Genomic DNA, 23,178 nt, shown 5'->3' on the forward strand with positions numbered 1-23,178 from the left:
TATATGTTTTTAAGCTAAATATATTTTTTTTCAAATTTTCTAAAACAATTTAAACTGTTCTAATTGATTAGTAAAATCATGGTGAGAAAATGTCCCTCTCAATACTGCTTCCTGTCCTATATCTCAAAACTGAAACTGAATAAGCAATAGACACAAGAGGGTATGTTGATAATTTCTTGAATTGCAATGTTCTTTTAGTCAAAAAAGAAAATCTGACTTTAAGGAGATTTGTTTCCCCTTGTTCTTCAATGTACTGCTTATGTTTCCCCCATTATCAAATAATTTTGCAAAGAAGTTTACTGCCTCTCACAGACCAGCCATTTTGATTTCGTATGTTTTGGTATTTTATGATCAGCTTTTTTTTAAATATATATTTTATAAACAATGAACCGACATACCAACATTCTTGACATCCAGCCATTCTTGACGTACAAACATTCCTGACATGGATACAATGGCTCACAATATATGATCACCTTTTGAGAGTAAAACAATACACAATAATGTGCAGGTCTGCATGAGTATATATGTATTAAGATGAAGCCTGTGCCCAGTATAAACACTACACATAAAAAACAGAAAATAAAGATGAAATAGATATAAGGTTTTATAGCAGAAAATAAATTTAGGTGAAGTTACTCTATGTCTAAAAAAAAGTTGGGCAGACTTTAATTTGCTAGCCAGAATGCATGATATGGTTCAATCAACTAAAATGTCACTACCTCCATCTGGAAAGCATTAACACCCAAACTACTCAGAATTACACTTTGAAGAGCAAATGTCAGATGTTCAGATCTTTGCAATTTTTTTAAGCCACCCTATCAGTTTTGTTGGTATACACTAGCATCTTGACTTTTCTTGGTTAACTGCTTTATATGTCACTTATATTACAGAGCTTTCCTTCACCTCGGTCAGAATAACTTTGCAGAAGCCCACAAATTCTTCACAGAAATTTTAAGGATTGAACCAACAAATGCAGTGGTAAGATACCCAAGCAGAAACATATTCAGTAACCCTAGAATCCTCAGCCTTCTGCATTTCAGAGATTCTAGAGCTGTCCACCAAAACAAATTTAAAATAACACCTGCTGGCCTTTTTCTAGTCCTCTGGTATCACACAGTTGTAGCGGTGGTTGGGGGAGGATTTCCAAGCAGCAGGCCTGTGTGAGCTCCGGCCTCAGCAGCATGGCATAGCCTTCCTCCCAGCACAGAGAACAGCAGTCCTGAGGCTTGAGACCCAGGGCTCAATTCAGGAGTAAACAAGTGTAGCTCTCAGTTGATTACAGATGATGTCTTCTTAATATTCAGTCAGTGTATTCTAATTTTGCATGAGCGCTCCTTTTCTCTAGGCTAACAACAATGCTGCTGTGTGTCTGCTTTATCTGGGGAAACTGAAAGATTCCCTCCGGCAGCTGGAAGCAATGGTACAGCAGGACCCTCAGCACTACCTGCATGAGAGTGTGCTTTTCAACTTGACAACCATGTATGAGCTGGAGTCATCCCGGAGTATGCAGAAGAAGCAGTCTCTGCTCGAGGCAGTCGCTGCCAAAGAAGGGGACAGCTTTAACACACAGTGTCTCAAGTTAGCATAGATCATTTAGTTGTGTCAAGTCCCTTCCTGAATGAGTAGGGGTTTTGTAAACTGTATATATTGGAGCTAATATATTAATGTGACTGTGATTCAATAAAATCTCTTTCATGCTATTGGGCAAAATGTCTTCTTGATCATGAGCCACGACCCAGGCTTAGACTGTGCTGGCAGTTTGTTGAACTTCAGCCAGCTTAATCCCTGCAGCTCTGCCACTATTTATGAATAAAAGGGAGTAAACATACTATCAGAATGGTGTTCCCAGATAGAGAAAATCCATTATATGCGCTGGATCCCTTTTGTTTATTCTTGGAAGCTAACCTGTTTCATTTATTAATTTCTGAATATCCTCAGAGAAAAGCTGAAAAATAAAATAAACCATTCTCCCTGTATGCCTAAATGTTCTAGAGGATTTATAAATAACGGAAGAGGAATATCAAACATAGGTTGCCATTCATCTTCTACCTTTCATTTCCTCCTCCCACATCCCAAAACTAAGTGAATCAATTTTATTCATCTGATTCTTTTTCAGGCTAATACTGAAAACCTTGGACAAGCCTTGTGATGGGTGAAAGAATCCATCATTATTTCTGCTGTGTTTTATACATCATATGGGGAGAAGGGGAATGGCTACATTTAGGGGAGTGAGTAGAACAAAGGAATTCAATGCATAATAAAACAAAGAAAGACCATTTAAAGTATATATAAGCAGGTATTAGGAGTTATTTTTGAACCTAGGCACATATGCAGTTATGTATTGTTTTATGCCTGATTGTCAGTACATTTCCTTTTATATTTACATAATCATGCCCTGCTTTGAAAAAAAGCTAAAGTACCTGAAAATTTCTTCACTTTGCTAAAGAAGTTCTGGCAAGGGTCCCTTAAATCTCTAGCTCTTCTAATACATTTTAAAATATAATTCATTTTAAAAGACTCTGTAATATGAACATCTGTTGCATAAGCAAAGCAAAGCTATATTTCTATTCGTTTTTGTAATAAAGTAAAAACACACAAATATAGCATCTAACAGGCAGGCTGTCACAACGCATTTGTTGGAACAGAGATTAATTACATACTAAAATATTAGAAAAGAAGATGAGAGAGCCAAAAAGGCTGTTTTAGAGCCAAGGAGGTTTTAAACTCTTCAAAAAGAGAGAATAATAAAAACAACTTTTATTTTTTAAAAGCCCCCAAATCTGATAATATGATTTGAAGCTCTTCACCTTGAAGGTTTTCCTTCAAATCTGGCTTCAGGGGATGAGATGGAGGCTTTTCCCTCTGGCTGAAACCTGGAACCAAATTGTGGAGAGAGACAGGCTGTCCTGTGGGGATTTGAAATGGATTATGGAGTCTGTCATTTCTAGGTCAGTGGTTCAGAACAGTCCCAGGTCAGTTGTGCATAAAAGCGGATAATACTGCACCTTCCCCCGCTAGACATAAGCCAACCAAATTAAAAATAGGAACCGAGGTTCCCTATTAAATTGGTGTTTACATCCCCCTCCTTCTGCTCCCTTCCACTGTTCCCACTGTTGGCACGTACAGTACGTGCCCCGGGAAGCTGGGCACGGGAAGGCAGAGAAGTAACTCACCCTTTACCTTTTTCAGGAGGTCACTGTGGGCTAAGGTGGTTCAGCTTACAGACAGTGAGAGCCTTATCACCTCATTTATTTTCGGATTCTTCTGACGGTTCTTAAAGACAGAGGAGGAAAAACTTTGCTATGAACGTCTATGATGTCTGGGATAGCAGCTGTAAGTTGTTGAGTTTACACTCGGTTTTCTTTAATCTTAAAAAAGAAAATAGAAAAGAAATTAAATATATTCCTAAAAGCTATATTAGTGCCAAGTACACTGAATAGTTAACCATCAAAGAGTTTACCTTTTACATATTACAGGTAGAAAATTGGAAATATTGCTTGAATACTTACTGCTTAAAGCACAGTGGGGAATTCAAAAACCAATAAACACAATAGCCATCACTTACTGAATGACCATTATATGCCAGGCACTGAATGAACGCTATCCATAGATTGCCTCTAATCATCACAAAGGACGCATAAGGCCCTCCTGATGAGGAACCGATAACATGCAAGCTAATTTAACAACTGGATGGCACCTGTGACTCCAAGTGCCACAGGCATTCGGGAGAGGCTTGGTCTGCACACGCACTTGAGCCCACAGGAGCCCGTGGCTTCCTCACTCTGGCTTACACTGCTTGGACTAAACACTGCCTGGGTCCTGTGCTGGTTTGAAAAGGTTTATGTACTCTAGAAAAGCCATGTTGGAATCCTAATCAATCTTGTGGGAGCAACAGTTTCTTCTAATCCCTATTCAGGTCTGCATGTTGGAAACTTTAATTAGCTTGTCTCCATAGAGATATGACTCAGTCAAGTGTGGGTGAAGACTTGTCTCCACCCAGTCCAGGTGGGTCTTGATTGGTTTTACTGGAATCCTTTAAAAGAAGAAGCACTTTGGAAAAAGCTAGAGAATGACAAGAGAGGAAACCATGAGATTCACAGAGAGCAGAGAAGAAAGAACCACAAGAAAGCCAGAACAGAGGACGCCACAGAACCATGAAGCAGAAAGTCCACCAGCTGGTGACTTTTGGAGATAAAGAAGGAAAACAACTCCTGGGGAGCTGGAGAGGAGGCTAGCAGATGACGCAGTGTTGGCCCTGTGCCCCTCCAGCCAAGAGAGAAACCCTGACCGTGTTCGCCATGTGCCTTTCCACTTCAGAGAAAAACCCTGAACTTCTTTGGCCTTCTTGAATCAAGGTGTCTTTCCCTGAATGCCTTAGATTGAACATTTCCATAGACTTGCTTTAACTGGGACATTTTCATGACCTTAGAACTGTAAACTAGCAAGTTATTAAATTCACCTTTTTAAAAGCCGTTCCATTTCTGGCATATTGCATTCTGGCAGCTAGCAAACTAGAACAGTCCCAGATCAGAATACCTGATTGTCTCTTGCATTAATCATTCAGGAGAATTTTTAGAAATGCCACCTGCCTAGGCATTAGACATCCAGACATGAGTAAGGCTCCTGATAGCACCTCTCTAGTTTTCCAATCCAACTCAGAATTTCAAAGGAGACCTGATCAGGATCTTCCTGACAAAGAAAAAAGAAGAAATGCATGTCTTAACAGCTGCCTGAGGTGTTACAATTTCATACAGGATTTATGAATGTTAGCCGGAACTACTTTATTGGTGAACTTCTCCCCATCAATCAATACATGATGAGGGTGTGACTTTGTCTCATGGCCCCGGTCCTCTTGCCCCCAGGACCTCCTCCACATTCTAGAACACAGGTGTGGCATCCTGCTACCTCTGATTTAGCTCTCAGTGGTGTCCCATCATCCAAGGCTTATTCCATGGAGGCCACATACTTAAGAAATCCATGTGCACAGTCCACATCAGCATTTTATTGATAACAAAAGGAAACTAAAGGTCTAATTCTTTTTTCTTTAACTAGAGAAGTTGCAGAAAATACAGAGTCCCATATACACACCCTCTTTTTTTTTTTTTTTAATACATTGGTGGGCACTGGGAATCGAACCTGGGTCTCCTGCATGGCAGGCAAGAACTCTGCCAGTGAGCCACCGTGGCCTGCCCATCCTCCCTCATTTTTAACATTTTTCATTAGCGTGGTGCCTTTGTTACAACTGATGAGAGGATGTAATTGTACTATTAACTATAGTTCATAACTTACATTAGGGTTACTATGTTGTACAGTCCTATGGTTGTTTTGTTTCTTTAAATTTTTTTCCCCTTTTAACTACATTCTTTTTTTTTTTAATTTTTTTTATTAATCAAAAAAAAGAAAAGAAATTAACACAACATTTAGAAATCATTCCATTCTACACATGCACTCAGTAATTCTTAGCATCATCACATAGATGTATGATCATCATTTCTTAGTACATTTGCATCGATTTAGGAAAAGAACTAGCAAAACAGCAGAAAAAGATATAGATATAATGTTAATATAGAGAAGAGAATTAAAATAATACTAATAAAAAATATATATATATATATAAAAAGGAAAAAGAAAAAAAACAAAAACAAAAGATACAAACAAACAAACAAAAAACTATATTTCAGGTGCAGCTTCATTCAGTGTTCCAACATAGTTACATTACACTTAGGTATTATTGTGCTGTCCATTTTTGAGTTTTTGTATCTAGTCCTGTTGCACAGTCTGTATCCCTTCAGCTCCAATTACCCATTATCTTACCCTGTTTCTAACTCCTGCTGGTCTCTGTTACCAATGATATATTCCAAGCTGATTCTCGAATGTCGGTTCACATCAGTGGGACCATACAGTATTTGTCCTTTAGTTTTGGGCTAGACTCACTCAGCATAATGTTCTCTAGGTCCATCCATGTTATTACATGCTTCATAAGTTTAGTCTGTCTTAAAGCTGCATAATATTCCATCGTAGGTATACGCCACAGTTTGTTTAGCCACTCGTCTGTTGATGGACATTTTGGCTGTTTCCATCTCTTTGCAATTGTAGATAATGCTGCTATAAACACTGGTGTGCAAATGTCCATCTGTGTCTTTGCCCTTAAGTCCTTTGAGTAGATACCTAGCAGTGGTATTGCTGGGTCATAAACCATTCTGCCATTCTATGTCTTTTGATTGGGAAATTCAGTCCATTAACATTTAGTGTTATTACTGTTTGGATAATATTTTCCTCTACCATTTTGGCTTTTGTATTATATATATCATATCTGATTTTCCTTCTTTCTACACTTTACTCCATACCTCTCTCTTCTGTCTTTTTGTATCTGACTCTAGTGCTCCCTTTAGTATTTCTTGCAGAGCTGGTCTCTTGGTCACAAATTCTCTCAGTGACTTTTTGTCTATAAATGTTTTAATTTCTCCTTCATTTTTGAAGGACAATTTTGCTGGATATAGAAGTCTTGGTTGGCAGTTTTTCTCTTTTAGTAATTTAAATATATCATCCCACTGTCTTCTAGCTTCCATGGTTTCTGCTGAGAAATCTACACATAGTCTTATTGGGTTTCCCTTGTATGTGACAGATTGTTTTTCTCTTGCTGCTTTCAAGATCCTCTCTTTCTCTTTGACCTCTGACATTCTAACTAGTAAGTGTCTTGGAGAACGCCTATTTGGGTCTATTCTCTTTGGGGTGCGCTACACTTCTTGGATCTGCAAATTTAGGTCTTTTTCATAAGAGTTGGGAAATTTTCAGTGATAATTTCTTCCATTAGTTTTTCTCCTCCTTTTCCCTTCTCTTCTCCTTCTGGGACACCCACAACACGTATATTTGTGCGCTTCATATTGTCATTCAGTTCCCTGATCCCCTGCTCAAGTTTTTCCATTCTTTTCCCTATAGTTTCTGTTTCTTTTTGGAATTCAGATGTTCCATCCTCCAGTTCACTAATTGTAGCTTCTGTCTCTTTAGATCTACCATTGTAGGTATCCATTGTTTTTTCCATTTTTTCTTCTTTGTCCTTCACTCCCATAAGTTCTGTGATTTGTTTTGTCAGATTTTCTATTTCTTCTTTTTGTTCAGCCCATGTCTTCTTCATGTCCTCCCTCAATTTATTGATTTGGTTTTTGAAGAGTTTTTCCATTTCTGTTCGTATATTCAGCATTAGTTGTCTCAGCTCCTGTATCTCATTTGAACTATTGGTTTGTTCCTTTGACTGGGCCATATCTTCAATTTTCCGAGTGTCATCCATTATTTTCTGCTGGTGTCTGGGCATTTGATCAGATTTCCCTGGGTGTGGGACCCAGCTGGTTGAAAGGTTTTTCTGTGAAATCTCTGGGCTCTGTTTTTCTTTTCCTGCCCAGTAGGTGGCGCTCGTGGCGCTCATCTGTCTACGGGGCCCACCAGTAAAAGATGCTGTGGCTCCTTTAACTCGCCAATCCGAATCTCGCAGTCAGCCCGGGAAACCGCGCGTGGAGGTGGGGGTCGCCAGCCGCCGCGGCTTGGGGGAGTGCCGGTCCAAATTGCCCAGCTGGCCCGAGATGCCAAGCGTGACGGGAGGGCCCCGCTATCCAACGTTCCCAGTCAGACCGGGGAGCCACGTGCGTGGAGGGGACCCCAGTCGCCAGCTGCCCCGGCCAGAAAAACGCGCGCCCCTCGGGTATCTCACCGCAGCGGATTCTCCCTGCCCATTCAGCCGTTCCAGAATGGGGTACACTGTCTTTTTGGTCTCTGTCGTGACTCTGGGAGTTGTTTCGTATTGTTTCTGTTTCTTTAGTTGCTTTTCTGGAGGAGGAACTAAGACCAGCGCGTCTTACTAAGCCGCCATCTTCTCCGGAAGTCCCTAACTACATTCTGATATACTTGAATGTTTCTAGTTATATTCACAACATTGTCCTACCATCACCACTATTCACTGATGGCCTAATTCTTGAAATTTGAGCACTGAAGGTGAGTTAAATGTCTTTGGAAACTTTAGTATCTAATATTTTGTATCAGTAATCTTTCGTGTTATTTTAGTGGATTTTTAAACAAGAGATGCTCAAAAGTCTAAAATTAGATTCAGTCATATTTACTTGGTACAAGCTTCCTGACCTGACACTGAACACACTCAGACTGTGGCTACCTGTGACAAGTCCTCCTGGCCTTCTAGGGCACATGCCCTGGCTCTTGAGGTGACTTTTCTTCTCCTGTGTTTGTTCAGTCAGACCTTGTAGTCAGTACAGATTCTCTTAGGTCAGTGGTTCTCAAAGTGTGATCCCAAGACCAACAGCATCAGCATTTCCTAGAAACTTGTCAGGAATATACATTATCAACCCAAACCCCTGACCTACTGAATCAGAACCTCTATCACAAGCTAGAGTTTAACAAGCCCGTCAGGTGATTCTGATGTGAAAGTGAGACCCACTTGACTGGGCTTTGGAGCCCTTCAGCATCTAGCCTAGCCTGATTCTCCAGCCTTCTCCCTCACCACTTGCCCGAGTGTGTCATCTTTATATGTCCTTTCAAAGTTCTGGACCTTTCCATGCATTACTGTCTCTAACTGGCATGCCTTTCCAGCCTTGCATCTTTTAATTTTTCTTTTTGGCATCTTGCTCTACCTTAAAGTTTCCCTTCTCTACCTCCCCCAGGCAGAATTGGGCATACCACTTCTCACTTTACTTTCAGTCCGTGATTGTCATTTGTCACCTGATGTTCTAGTTTGCTAGCTGCTAGAATGCAATATACCAGAATCAGAATGGCTTTTAAAAAGGAGAATTTAAGAAGTTGCTAGTTTACAGTTCTAAGGCCGAGAAAATGTCTAATTAAAACAAGTCTATAGAAATGTCCAATCAAAGGCATCCAGGGAAAGATACCTTGGTTCTAGAAGACTGATGATATTCAGGGTTTCTCTCTCATCTGGAAAGGCACATGGTGAACAAGGCATCATCTGCTACTTTCTCTCCTGGCTTCCTGTTTCATGAAGCTCCCCAGGAGGCGTTTTCGTTCTTCATCTCCAAAGGCTGGTAGACTCTCTGCTTCTCATGGCTATGTTGTTCTGCTCTGCTCTCTCTGAATTTCTTATTCTCCAAAATATTTCCTCTTTTATAGGACTCCATTAAACCAATCAAGATCCACCCAAATGGGTGGAAACATGTAGTCACCTAATCCAGTTTAGCAACCACTCTTGACTAAATCACATCATCCAGGGAGATGATCTGATTACGGTTTCAAACATACAGTATTGAATAGGGATTATTTTACTTTTATGAAATGGGATTTTGATTAAAACATGGATTTTCTAGGGGGCATAATTCCTTTCAAACCAGGACACCTGACTTTCATCTACTTTCCAGGCAACTCTTCCAAACTCCTCAAACCGTGATCTGGCTAGAATATGTTTTGGCCCACCTGGGGAATACCCACCCCCTCGTCCTTCCACCTCTGAACTCTTTTCTGACCTCACTAGGTAGACCATGGTGCCCTCCTATGCAATCCCATCACACTCGGCTCGTCAGAGTTAAGTTCCAGCAGCTAGCAAACTAGAACATCAGCATGGTGCTCAGCATAGAGCGTGCAGAGGAGAAGGTACTCAAATGTGCAGCAGGACAATACTTGAGATGCTAATGTGTGTTTCTCCCTGTATTTTTATTTCACAGGCCCAGACACACAGATAGCCCTTTCCCGTTCCTTTGCTTCAGGGGTATATATAAAGAGTGATCTGTAGAGATGATATGAGTAGTGTATTGAAGTTTCTAGCTACAATGTGGAGACATCTGTTTCTCCCTTCAGTTGTGCCAGTGTCTGTTTGTGTATTTGGGGGTGCCATGGTTAGGTGTATAAATATTTATGATTATGAGTTCTCCTAAGTGGATTGCCCTTTTCATTAATATATAGTGTCCTTTTTTGTCTCATACAGTAGTTTTGCATTTAAAGCCTATTTTGTCTGCTATAGCTACCCCAGCTCTTCTTTTTTTTTTATTACAGTTTACATGGAATATTTTTTTCTAACCTTTCACTTTCAACCTGTTTGTGTCTTTGGGTCTAAGGTAAGTTTCTTGTAGACAACATATAGTTGAATAATACTTTTTTTTATCCATTCTGCCAAACTGTATCTTTTGCTTGGGGAGTTAAATCCATTAACATTCTATGTTATTACTGTAAATGCAGTACTTGCTTCAATTTTATCCTTTGGCTTTTATATGTTCTATCTTATTTTTGTCTCTCTTTTTACCATTTTAGTTACCCTTGCTGTTAATCTTCATTTCAACAATTTACTCCAAGCCTTTCTCTCCTTTTTGCTGCAGAATTGCCTTCGGTATTTTTTGTAGGGCAGGTCTCTTGTAGATGAACTCTCTGTTTCTGCTTATCTGTGAATATTTTAAAATCCCCCCTCATTTTTGAAGGATAGTTTTGTCAAATGAAGAATTCTTGACTGGCAGTTTTTCTTTTTCAGTACTTAAATATGTCATACCACTTCCTTCTCGCCACCATGGTTTCTGATGAGAAACCACGTAGTCCTATTGCAGAGCTCTTGTGTATGATGAATAGCTCTTCTCTTGCTGCTTTCAGTATTCTTTCTTTATCTTTGGTATCTGACATTCTGATTAGTATGTTTCTCAGAGTAGGTCTATTAGGATTTATTCTGTTTGAAGTATGTTGTACTTCTTGGACATGTATAATTATGTCTTTCATAAGAGTTGAGAAATTGGGGACCATTATTTTCTCAGATACTCTTTCTGCCCCCTTTCCCTTCTCTTCTCCTTCTGGGACACCCATGGGACATCAAGTGTATGTTTATGCACTTGATGCTGTCATTCAAATCCCTGAGACCCTGCTCAGTTTTTTTTCCCCTTCTTATCTCTGTTTTTCTGTCTGTAAGACTTCAATTGTCCTGTCTGCCAGTTCACTGATTATTTCCTCTGCTGTTCAAATATGCTGTTTGATGCCTCTAGGATATTTTTAAACTCTTCCATTGTGCTTTTTATTCCCATAATTTATGTTATGTTTCTTTTTGTACTTTCAAATTTTTCTTTATAGTTACGCAGTACCTTCTTAATATCCTTTATTCCTTTAGCTATTTTCCTTTATCTTCTTTAATTGATTTAGGAGATCTCTCTGAACATCTTTGACTAGTTGTTCCAAATTCTGTGTCTCCTCCAAAATTCTAATTTGTTCATTTGACTGGGCCATATCTTCCTGTTTCTAAGTATGGCTTGCAATTTTTGCTGATGTCAAGGCATCGGATTATTTAATGAGTTTACTCTGAAGGTTAGTTTCATTGTTTTCTCTAGGGTTTTGTTGTTGATTGGCTTTGTGTTAAGGTTCCTCTTTGACACTTAGTTAACTTTTTCTAGACTCTTAGAATAGCCCATGTTTAACTGATCCAATTTTTTCAGTTCTTCTTCATTTGATTCTTGCCCTGGATATGAGATACAAATTTAAGATTGCACTATTTATTCAATTGTTTCACTCCCAAGAGAAAGCTTCCTTTCCTCTGTTCCTTTTCCAGGAGTCTTGATCTGTTCTGTTTGTTTTGTTTTGCCTTTATAGTTTCTTTGTTTTTTGTTTTTTTTTTTTTCACACTCTTTTCATTGTCCCTAATGGCTTTTGCCTAGAGGGCAAATTCTGAAAAGAAGCTAACCCTGGAGAGAACTTTCCTGAGTCAGTATTTCCCAGCCAAAACAGGGCCAGGGTCCCATGAAAGGGGTGCAGGCCAGTTCCAAAGAGCCCTTAGGAAAGAGAGGGCTGGAAAGACACCAGACACCTTTTGACAGCTCTTCAAAGCTGTGCTTTCCTGGCTTGCCCAGCATATGGTACTTGTCAGCAAACCATCCCTGCAGCCCTTAGGGGATACAGTGTCTATAGACTTCCACCACCTCTGTCCCTGTTGGTTGGGGTTGAAACAATGACCATGTCTGTCCCAGTCCAAGGCAGGCTGAAGTAGCAGCTCACAGCCAGGACCCAGCCATCCAAACTCACTGGTCAAAAGCCATGATCAATGCTCATCCATGCCAAACTGGAGAAGGAATGAGTCCTGGAGCTCTCTACTCTGCCATCTCCCCAGAAGTTTCTCTCAGCAAGTTCTTTTTTACCTTTCTATTCCAGCCAATGGTTGGCACATATTCAATCTCAGTAAATACCTTTTAAATAAATGAATAAGACTAAACATTGTGCTACATTCTGAACTCCTCTCCTGGGGCAAGGGAACTAAAGCAAAACCATACAAATTTTCCTTGCAACCCATGCTTGAGGTAATTCTAAAATCCTAGGACAGCCAAATTGTAATTACTCTCCAGTAAATTAAGCTAATGATGCGCTATTTTTTAAAGTTTGCATATTAAAAACTCGTGACATTAATTTCCATAATTATTATTATTATCATCACTGATAATAAAATTCTCACTTGCCCACTCAGGAGCAATCTTGCCTTCTCCCTTTTCTTCTCCTGGATTGTTAGAGGGAAAGCCACCAGACTAATAAATTTTTCAAACCTTGGCATTATTGCATAAATGCTATTTCAGCATGTTCTCTGCATTTTATTAGGGAATGCTAGTACTGTTCAAATAAAAATGTTATGGGGTAACTAAATTTATAACTTGCAAACTCAATGAGTCATTAAACAAGTGGTGTTCATGCCTTGAGTTTGAGCATCCATCAGGCAGCATGTGCAGCAGCCTTGCCACTGGAAAGAACAGGGCACAGCCTACAGTGTGCAAGCTGCCCTGTTGTGGAAATTAGTCCCTCGGCCCATCCAAATCAACCACCAATTTAAATGCCACTGCCTCCACCAAGTCGTCGTTGGGTCACCCTAGCCAGAAGAGACACTCCTCTCTTCCCACATACTGTGTTTATGAAACGCATCACTAAAAAATAAGCTGCATAAGGACAGAGGTCTTTGTTTTATTCACTGATGCTCTAGAACAGGAGTGGACAAACATTTTCTGTAAAAGGCCAGATAGTATTTTAGGCACTGTGGGTCATATATGTCTCTGTTGCATACTCTTCTTTGGTTTGTTTTCTTGTTTTTTGTTTATTTGGTTGGTTGGTTGGTTTTATAATCCTTCAAAACTGTAAAAACATTTTTAGCTTGCAGGGCATTGAAATCCAGGCTGGCCACACTCCGTATTTGACCCCCAGGCAGAAGTTTGCAGACCCCTGGGCAAGAACACTGTCCAGGAAATTGTAAATTACTCCCAAACCTGTTTTTGCATGAATATCACATCCTTTTCTCTATGGTAACATAGGAAAGGGATTAGGGGCAAGGGATCTGGCACCAGGCAGACCTAGGGGCAAAGCCTAGTTGTGCAAACTATGAATCGTGTGACCTTAGTTAAGTTATTACACGTGTCTGAGCCCCAGTTCCCTTTCTTGGTAAAGCATAATAATTTGCTACAGCTTCTGAGCAGTCTTGTTCTCACCCTTGCGCCCTGAGCAGTCTTGTTGTCACTCTTGCCTCCTTCTCAGTCTTTTGCCCACACAAACAAGACAGATCATGTCCGTCCTCTGCCTCAAACCCACCACTGGTTCCCCGCTTACTCAGGGTAAAACCTCTATAATCTCTGAAGAATCTGACCCCTGCCTGCACCCCCGTTTCCTCTCTGACTCCATCTTCTACCACTTTCCCTCTATCCTCACTGTTCCAAGTGGCACTGACCTTCACCCATGCCAGGCACATTCCCGTCTCAGGGTTTTCCCACATGCTTTTTCTTCTGCCTGGAAAGCTATGCCCCCAGACATCTCAAGCCACGCTCCCTGTCTGCTCACATGGGACATTATCGGGCAGGCGGTGCCTGACCACCCCATGAAGAAGCAGTGCCCCTCCCACTCCACTCTACCACTCCCTTTCTCTCCAGGTCACTCTGCTCCTTACCTTGACATTATATTATAAAGATTTATGTTCACTACCCATGTCTGTCCAACTACTAAAAACGCTCCAGGAGTACAGGATGCTGCCTGTTCCCTGTTGCCTCCTCAGGTCTACACCAGTGCCCACTTCCTGTAAGCCTCAGTAAATACTAGTTGTGTGAGTGAATGAGTGCACATCTACTTCCGTGTAAGGCAGGTAAGTAGGTAAGGTGTCGTAAGACTGTTGTGAGAAGTAGCGTGAGATCATGTCAGTAATAAGCCTGGCGCAAACTAAATAAATGCTCCCAAATAGTGAGGCGTGGACTGGACTGTGCCTTCTGCAGTTCACACAGTGCCTGAATCACTACATGTTGAATGTATGAATAAATAAAAACTTTGTCAGAATATGCTCTCATTCTGGCAGGAAAATAAAATGATATAATATATCTGGAAAAATATTTTGGCAATATGAGTCAAGAATAATGCTATGTGTAATAGCAAACATTGAAAAGTAGGGGAATGGTTTAATCATTTAATTATCATATATTCCAAAGAGAGGTTTACACAAGTATTAAATCACATTGTCAAAAATTTTAGTATCACAGAAATGCCCTCAAAAAGTTAAAGGATTTATATTTATATAAATATATGTACATATGAATAGAAAAAGATGGAAAAGTAATAAATGTTTATTAAGTCATGAGTAGAATGAGCATAAATATCACCTTTACTTTCTCATCTATGTATCTGAACTTCCAAATTTTCCCAGATAGTGTATGTTTTGTTTTTGTAGCAGGAGGAAGAAAAATCATCAAAACTCTTAAGTGTTTTGGCTGTTAATGAATGATAAAAAGTAGAAAAAGATCACAGTAAAAATGTGATCTGTAGTACACAGCAATTAAAAGGAAAAGGAATTACAGACATACACACGTACATATATATGTATGTAAATAGACACGTTAAAAACACAATATTGCATGGATAATTAAGATGTAGAATTATATATACAGTGCAATACCATTTTTTTTTTAAAAAAACGCATATGTGCATATACATACATATTGTTTATAGATAAATAGGTTTGTCAGACTGGATGAGCATGTTCTGGAATTCACAAAACTCACGGGAGTGACTGTTCGGGGGCGTGAGGAAAGGGATGTGGGGTGGCCGTTTCCGGGAGACTTTGACTATGTCTCAATGCTTTATTTCTAAAAAAAAAAAAAAAAAAAAAAAATTTGTTTTTATGTTATTCATATTTTCTCTGCCAATTTCTGAAAATACAAAATCAATCAACTCTTTTTAGAGGGAGAAGGGTCCAGCGGCGGGAGCCCGGCACACTCGGCTGGGTGAGTGCAGCCCTTCCTGCCGGAGCCTTACAGCCGGCCTGACACGCACTGCCGGGGGCCGGGGCCGGGGCCGGGGCCGAGGATTTGCAAAGAAAGGCTTCCTCCCTGTAGGTCACACCTCCTTACGCAAACCCCAGGGGAACAGCCAAGTGATCTCCTCCTTCTGGAGCCTGGCTGTCCTTCCCGGAATGTCTTTGAAAGCCCTGGGCTATCAGCGGGCCTGCGGGGTCTGCTGGGGCCTGTGTTCGTGGTAACGGGACCGACAGAGGCACAGCCCTGAGACATCACCTTCCCCGGGAGGGAGACGCAGGACCTGTGCGGCGCCCAGTCCCGCAGGCACCCGGCCGGCGCGCCGGGCCCTCCCCCGAAGGCAGTGTGCTTTCCACCGCCCCGCGGTTCACTTCTGATTCCCGCTCACAGGACGGCCCCAGCCCAGTTACAGAACCAGTTCCAGGGACGTTGTTTTCTTCGGTGTTGATTCCTTACCACAGCCCTGTGAAGCCAGTGGGTGGTTTCCCTGAATTCTGTGAAGCAAAGGCCAGGAGGGGGAAAGGACTGACCCAGAAACTCAGGCATCCAGGTGAGCCAGGGAGGCTGGAGCTGTGTGTGCCCATCCTCAGGTCACTCGGACTCGGTGGCCCAGCCTGGACCTGCAGGCTGCTGGGGAGAGAAGGACGCGCTGACTCAAGGCCAACGGAATAAAGAAAAAGAGCGTGCTGTACACTGGAAATAAGCAGAATGTAAACCAGAGTAATGAAGTATCATTTCTCACCTAGTAGAGCTTTGGCAGGAGTGCTCAAGTTTGGTAATTCCCACTGTGCGGCAATGGGCGCTCTCACTCACCATTGCTAGAAGTATGCGTGGCCCAGCACAGGGCTTCCACATCTAAGAATCTAGCCTACGTGTGTTAGATTCCTAGGTATGTATTCTCACAGTTATAAAATTTTGTATAAAGGTATTCAGTGCATCCTTTTTTTTTATGCAGCATCATTTTTGATAGCAAAAAAAAATTACTCAATAAGGACCACTTAAATAAATTATGTTGCATTCATATCATGAAGTCCCCAACAGCCACTTTTTAAAAATCAGTCTTTTTGTCACATATACTTACATTAACAAAATGATTATTAAAGAAAAAGAAAGTCAGAGAAGATAAGTAGAGATCTATAGCAGCTCTGGAAGGCTATACTACATTGTTAAAAAGTACTTTTTGCTTTGAGCATAACTGGGATTGCCTTATATTGGAATGGTGAATTGATGGCCTTTTCCTTTTTTTTGGAGGTTTGTTTGTTTTTTTGGTTTTGTTGTTGTTGTTGCAGTTTTTTGGCATGTACAGGCTCCAGGAATCAAAGCCAGGTCTCCTTCATGAGGTATGAATTCTACCACTGAGCTATCCTTGCACCACCCTTATCCTTTTTACTCTATTTCATAACTGTATGGATTTTTTTTAACAAACATATAGTCATGTATTGTGATAAACACACACATAGATTTGCATGGATTATTCATTCGAATAAATATGTAAATCCTTTGTAATTACCCTCTCCAGAAGTTCTTTATCTGCATGGGACAGCCCCCTCTGGAAAGAATCCCTGTCTGTCCTCAGCAGTTCCTTCCCTACGATTGCTCCTACTCACCCACAGAGAAAGCAGACCTGACATCCTTGACTCTCCACAGAGATCCATGTTCATAGGCACTGACATGTGAAATGCTCTTTAGGATTTGCAATGAGAAGTCTTGAGGACCAGGCTGGACCATCGCAGAGGTGGTCTAGTAATCCCTGACTTCTCCAGCCAGATGTCACTCATGCTCTGGCATCCTTCTGATGAAATGTCTCTACAGAAGGAGAAAGCTTTTCTCCTTATTCATCCAATCAACATATACTGAATATCCAATGACTAATATTCATCGTGGCATGGTATGGGCCAGGCACCATGCACACTACGTGCTGTAATTGGTCTGGTAGTTAATTTTAGGGGTTAACTTGGCTAGGTTATGGTGTCCAGTTGTTTGATCAAATACCGGCCAAGTTGTTACCATAAGGTACTCTGTAGATATGATTAGCACCTACAATCAGTTATTTTTAAGTAAAGGAGGCTACCCTCCGTAATGTGGGTGGGCCTCATCCAACCAGTAAGAGGTTTTAACATCAAGAACCCAGGACTCCAGAGATTAGCAGACTTTCTGCCTCAAAACTTGAATATCTGATTATATATGTAGAATGGAATGATATATGTTAAGAATGTCTGTGTTTGTTGCATTTTTTAAAAATTTAAAATTTAATAAATTTAAAAATTAATAATTTTTTTAAAAAACTTCAATATCAACTCTTCCTGGAATTTCCAGCCTGATCACTTCCCCTGAGGAATCTGGGCTCAAGACTTCACCTCATCTTTACCAAAATTTCCAACCTGCAGCCTGCTTTGTAGAATTTAGACTCACCAGATCCCACAATTGCATGAGCCAATTCCTTATAATAAATCTCTTTATATCAAGAGAGAAAGAGAGTTTCCTATTGGTTCTGTTTCTCTGGAGAATACCAGTGGATACATGATACACTTGGATTGACTCCTTTAATGTCACAACAGCCATCATCTCATTGTACAGATCAGGAAACTGTGCACCCAAAAATGCTAAGTAACTTAACAGGGGTCACACAGATCTTGAGTAGAAAAGCCAGGATTCAACTCAGGCGGACTGTCTTTGGAGACCACATGCTCACTTAGCAGACACCAGACCCTGGGCTGTATTCAAAGTTGAATAAGATGAGTTCCTCCTTCCAGGACCTCACAGTCTAGACCTGTGGGCTCCCATATACACCTCTGGCTGCCACATCACATGGTAACTGAGCACTTGAAATGTAGCTAGTCCTAATTGAGAAGCACTGGGAAGACTTTATTTACAAAAAGAGTATAGGGGCTATAAGGGTAGTTCAGTGGTAGAATTCTCACCCACTGTCATGTGGGAGAATCCGGTTCAATTCCCGGTCCATGCACTTCTCAAAAAATAAAGCAAACAAAACAAAACTTCAACAAATGGTGCTGCAATAATGGGATACTCACATGGAAAAATAATGAAATGTGACCCCGCCATACAGCATACAAAAAAAAGAGAATAATATAGATCTTGTTAATAATTTTATTTGAATACGTGTTGATCTATATGCATTAGAGATATTGGATTAAATAAAATATATTATTAAATTAATATCACCTCTTAAATTTTTTTTCAGTGGGGCTACTAGAAAATTTTTAATTACATATATGGCCCATATTTGTAGCTCACAATATATTTCTACTGGACAGCACTGGTCTAGAACCCAACTGAAGAAACAAACATACAAAGAAAGAAAGAAAACCATGTAGAAGTGAAGAGATAGATACATGAAAAAGTATTATGGAAATGCAGAGGTGAGGTAATTAGCCCTGTTTGGGAAGGGCAGAGAGATTGGAATTAGAATGCAACCTCATGCTATGGTGGATGTTTAGTGACAAAGATCACTTGTCATCTTAACGTTCATCCCTCACTGGGATGGGAGCGAGGGAACAGTGAGACAAAACCAAGGTCCAGTTTGTTCTCACTGGGTGTCTTGAAGTTTGTGATACTACTTCCTCCACGTTACAATGAGGAATTGAAAAAATGATTTTAAAAGTTCCTACCATCTCTTCGAGTCTATATAATTCTTTGTATGTGTGAGAGAGAGAAGCCAAGAGCAAATACATAAAAATCACTCAAGTCAAACATTGCTAAATGCTTGGAGTGTCCTGTTTTGGAAAGTGGGGCTTGCTGGTTAATGCAAAGTTGTCAACATTTAGTGTAATAAATCTCCCTAGAATAGATCAGTACTACTTTCAGCCCTAATTCATGTAGGGGAAACAATTTTCATGAGCAACCCTTGGCTCACTCTGCAGGTAGGTGGGCAAGCACTGGTTCTGAAGACCCAACCATCTCCATGGGGGTGGGGGGTGGGGTCCACCAACTATCTCCATGGGGGTGGGGGATGGGGTCCAAGATCAAGGCTTGGGAGGATGGGGGAGGAAGTTCTTTCTGCCCCAAGTCCAAGTTGCACTCTCCAGTCCAGCTTTGTCAGTAAACAAGTGAATATTCAGACCCGTGTGACCACTTTCCAAGCTCCAACCGTAGCATCAATTCTCCCACTTCCCACTGGTGTGACCCTGGCCAAGAGACTGAATCTTCTCAGCCTGTTTCTTGTTTATAAAAAGTGGGTAATAGATTTGTTGGAAGATGCGAATGAGATTGTACACAAATTTCCAGTACATGAATAGCATAAAATTGATGGAAATACTTTAAATTCCCTTATCCATCTGCCGCCCCCACCCCCCAAAAATAGGTTAAATCATTCTCTATTTACTGTGAATCATAGAGAGATTTGGGTCCCTGCTCAAAACATTAACGATCACTTTTCAGGACTGCCCTTGGACGTGAGGCAGGAAGCTCAGAACAAGTCCGCCATGGTGCCTTTTCTTCCAGAGCCACATCCCACCAATAGTTATTACAGGACTACCGACCACAAGCAAGGCATTAGACTAGGTGCTAGACTGGAGGTAAGGGCAGAAAAATCAAAATGTGAATAAGGTGGACCCTACATTCTTTAAGTTTACAAACTGGTGGGAAAGACAAACATTTATGGCAGAATTAACTAATTACTAAATGGGACTGTAGAAAATAAGAAGAAATTTGTTTTTAATTGGAAAGGAGACATCATTAGAGGTGGGCTTCAAAGAATGAATATGTCTCAGATTAGAGAATGAGGAACATGCTCTCCAGGCTGAGGAAATGATGTAAGGAATGCCTAGAGTGTGCACGTGGGTGTCAGGTATGGAGACACTGGGCGGCTCAGCATGACAGGAAGAGGAGATGGGGAGAGAGCAGGATGTGGGACCACAAAGGAGTCTTGACACTGGATCACGGACAGCCTGGAATGCCATGCTCGCGATGTTGGAACGTATTGTAATGATCAGTGGGGAATCATTAAAAGTTTTAGGAATGGAATGACATGGATCTACCTATGTTTTAAAAACAAACTGTGCAGTTGTGTTGAAGACAAACAGAGAAACAAGGCATTAGAGGCTGGGAGTCTAGTTAAAGAGAAACAACCTGAGCTAGGAAAAAGGTAATGGGAGTGCAAAATTGTTCCGAGGTAGAATTGCTAGGACATAGCAACACATAGAACTCAGGCAGTGATGAAGAAAGTGCCAAAGACAATTCTGAGGTTTCTGATCTGAGTATCTGAGAGATGAAGATGTCATTTACCAAGATAATGACCCAAGATGACTGGAAGTAGAAAGGAAGATGCAGTGTTCCACTTCAGAGTTTTGAAGGTAAGGAATTCATGTCAAATCCCAGACATGAGGCTCAAGATGGGAGTAGGTTGGGATAAGGGGGTAAGGAAGCAGTGTCCCCCCTCTCACGGTAAGGGATACAAACCATTCAGTTGATGGGTTCCTCCACCCCCTCCCATTCCTTTTTACCACCAGTCAGTAGAGGGCAACTTTGCTTTCCTTCACAGTCCACCCCTCGCGTGCAGACAGCAGCCCCTACCCCCAGACTGCACCTTCATCATCCTTGCACATGGGGCAAAGCTAAAATTCGAGCTGGGGAAACATTACTTTCTGAACCCATTGCATCTATAGATGGCGGAGGACAAAAAGCTTGCCCTTTAACTACTGTCTGTTTGCAGCCTGATTTCTTTTTTGACCTAAACTCCAGTTTTGCCCTGCAGCTTCACATGTCATGCCAGGAGACCCTAACAGGGCCTGAAGTGCCTCTGGATTCTGAACATAGAGCAGAGTCCCAGAGGAGTCCTTTGGCTGTGGCCGGTCCTATTAGGAGTTTGAATCTTGCCGCTGCTTAGGAAAGACGCATCATGCAACCATTAATCCACACACTCAAAACAAACTAATCCTTAAACAATGTGCTCCTAATCTTCCCAGGATAGCCAAACTGCTTTCATCTACAGCATGGTATGCTATTTTTGGACCTTCAGGAAAATTCAGATTCAGTTGGGGGCCAGTTTTGCAGACACCCTGGCTGTCCCAGAATTGGGGGCTGGAGAGGATGATGTGCAATCGTCTCCACAAAGCCTGAGAAGAAGGACTGGATGATTTGGCCTGCAGATTGCATTTCGCAGTTGGGTCCTGGGACTCGGGTGTTGAGTGCACATAATTGAATCTCTGGCTGGTGATTGAGGATCTGGCAGGCTCTGAGTCATCACTTCCAGTCATCACCCCGGGGGAAGGGGCAGGAAGAGGCTTGAGCATTTCTATGGCTTTTCTCACCTCCTCCTGGGCCCTCTCTTTAGCTGTTCCCCTCCACTGCTCCCTAGCCCTCTCAACTTGAAGATTGTATCACACAATTAGAATCTACTTAATTTCCCTTTTGTTTCACAAATGTTCACTTAAGCTTCCTGACTTAATCGGGAAAATCTCACTGGCTGGACCATGTAGCGTCTATCTGTCTTTCCTGCAGGAGCCAGCATGTGACGTGTTCGATGTGTGTGCGAGAGACCAAAAGTTGTAGCATGTCAACAGTCTTCTCTGCTTCTCACAGCTGTCCTCCTGGGCCTTGTCGTGTGGGTTGGGCTAATAGATGGGGGAGAATTGAGGGACGAAGTTTCTTTGGTCGACCCACACCAGCAGCCCCCAAAACCGCTGTTCGGAGCACCAATGACCACCCTCCGGAGGAAGCTTCTTGGGAAAAGCAGAACCAATCCAGAAGGCTGGTGCTAGGACCAGGGTGAGGCCAGCCGGGCAACTCGGGGACAAAACTTAAGGAGGCCCTGGCTCTCGGGGTCGCACAGCGTGGGGCTGGCACCTGAAAGCCAGCACCCCCTTAAATTTTGAATCCTTGCTGTTGTTTGCCACACCCTAGTCCTGTTCCCGGCGGGAACAAGCATCCGAGGGGAGGGGCGAGGCGCACCCCTGCCCTGTGGGGAGTTCCAGGAAAGAACTGAGGTTAGGGACTCTGCAACCTGAGTGAGTGGTGCAAAAGGAGGGAGCCGGGTTGAGAGGATTTTTAGTAATGCCTTGTGTTGTGTGAGGAAATTCCACTCCCCTCCTCCTCTGCCCCTTAATTGCTTCTTCAAGAGACTTCGGTAAAGTTCATTTCATTTTTGCAAGGTAGCTGAGGATGCACGTGCATGCATGTTTCTTGGGGCAGAGTACTCTGCTGAGACCTGCCACCAGAAGACCTGGCTCTGTTGTTATTTGCACCCGCTTATTAACTGGGGAAGAAAAGCACGGCCGCGTCTGCCGGCATCCACTAAGAGAGAACAAGACCGCGACGTGATCCTCTCAAACAGCTTCACAGTCAAGGCCACAAAGACCCTTGTAGTTGAGGTCCTGCAAGGGCCCCCGAAGGCCACAAATCTACACGCTCTGGGCCAGCTGCGAGCACAGGCATGGCTAGAGGGCAAAGCCCCCAATCCTCCATGAGGCACCAAAAGCCCTCTGGGGTCCCTAAAGCCTTTCCCTCCAGCCTCTTCACCTGCCTCTCCTCCTCTCAGGCTCCGAAATCCAAATGGCCCCAAATTACAGTCCCCATTGCCTCCACTTCCAGCCTGTGGCACGCATCTGCTATTCTGACCATATAGTCTCCACGACTCTGCTCCTCTATCCCCTCCTCCCCTGTGGGAAGCTGACCACGGCCACTTCATGTCTCTACTAGGGTGACTCATCCCTGTTTGCCCAGCACTTTCCTAGTCTGAGCACTGAGAGTCCCAGGGAAACCAGGGGAGTGGCCACCCTGAATCCTGCCCTTCCCCTGTCGAGCCCCTGGGGCCCTGAGCTCATTCACCCACGGAGCTGTGGATCCTGGGGCTGCACACTCCTCCAAGATCGGGAGGGGTCCTTTCTTGTTGCATTTCTGGGCCTTAACCCAATATCCCACAGTACATGTGGTGTCATAAATAGATAGGCAGCTTCCACTCCGACTGTGAGGAAACCTT

At 42.1% G+C, this 23,178-nt stretch overlaps 1 protein-coding gene across 6 annotated transcripts in view; it reads left to right on the top strand.

Annotated features, from left to right (window-relative positions):
- The window catches only part of TRAPPC12 (trafficking protein particle complex subunit 12), a 186,796-nt gene extending 184,870 nt beyond the window's left edge, over nucleotides 1-1,926 (top strand). For all 6 annotated transcript variants that reach the window (XM_077153078.1, XM_077153081.1, XM_077153082.1 and 3 more), the window contains 2 exons: nucleotides 894-981; nucleotides 1,349-1,926. In XM_077153078.1, the coding sequence (XP_077009193.1) occupies nucleotides 894-981; nucleotides 1,349-1,591 (331 nt within the window). In that variant the 3' untranslated portion in view covers nucleotides 1,592-1,926. The remainder of the gene's footprint in view (nucleotides 1-893; nucleotides 982-1,348) is intronic.
- Nucleotides 1,927-23,178: the final 21,252 nt, after the last annotated feature.

Source organism: Tamandua tetradactyla, chromosome 3 (genome assembly GCF_023851605.1).
Source record: "Tamandua tetradactyla isolate mTamTet1 chromosome 3, mTamTet1.pri, whole genome shotgun sequence".
Classification (NCBI taxonomy): domain Eukaryota; kingdom Metazoa; phylum Chordata; class Mammalia; order Pilosa; family Myrmecophagidae; genus Tamandua; species Tamandua tetradactyla.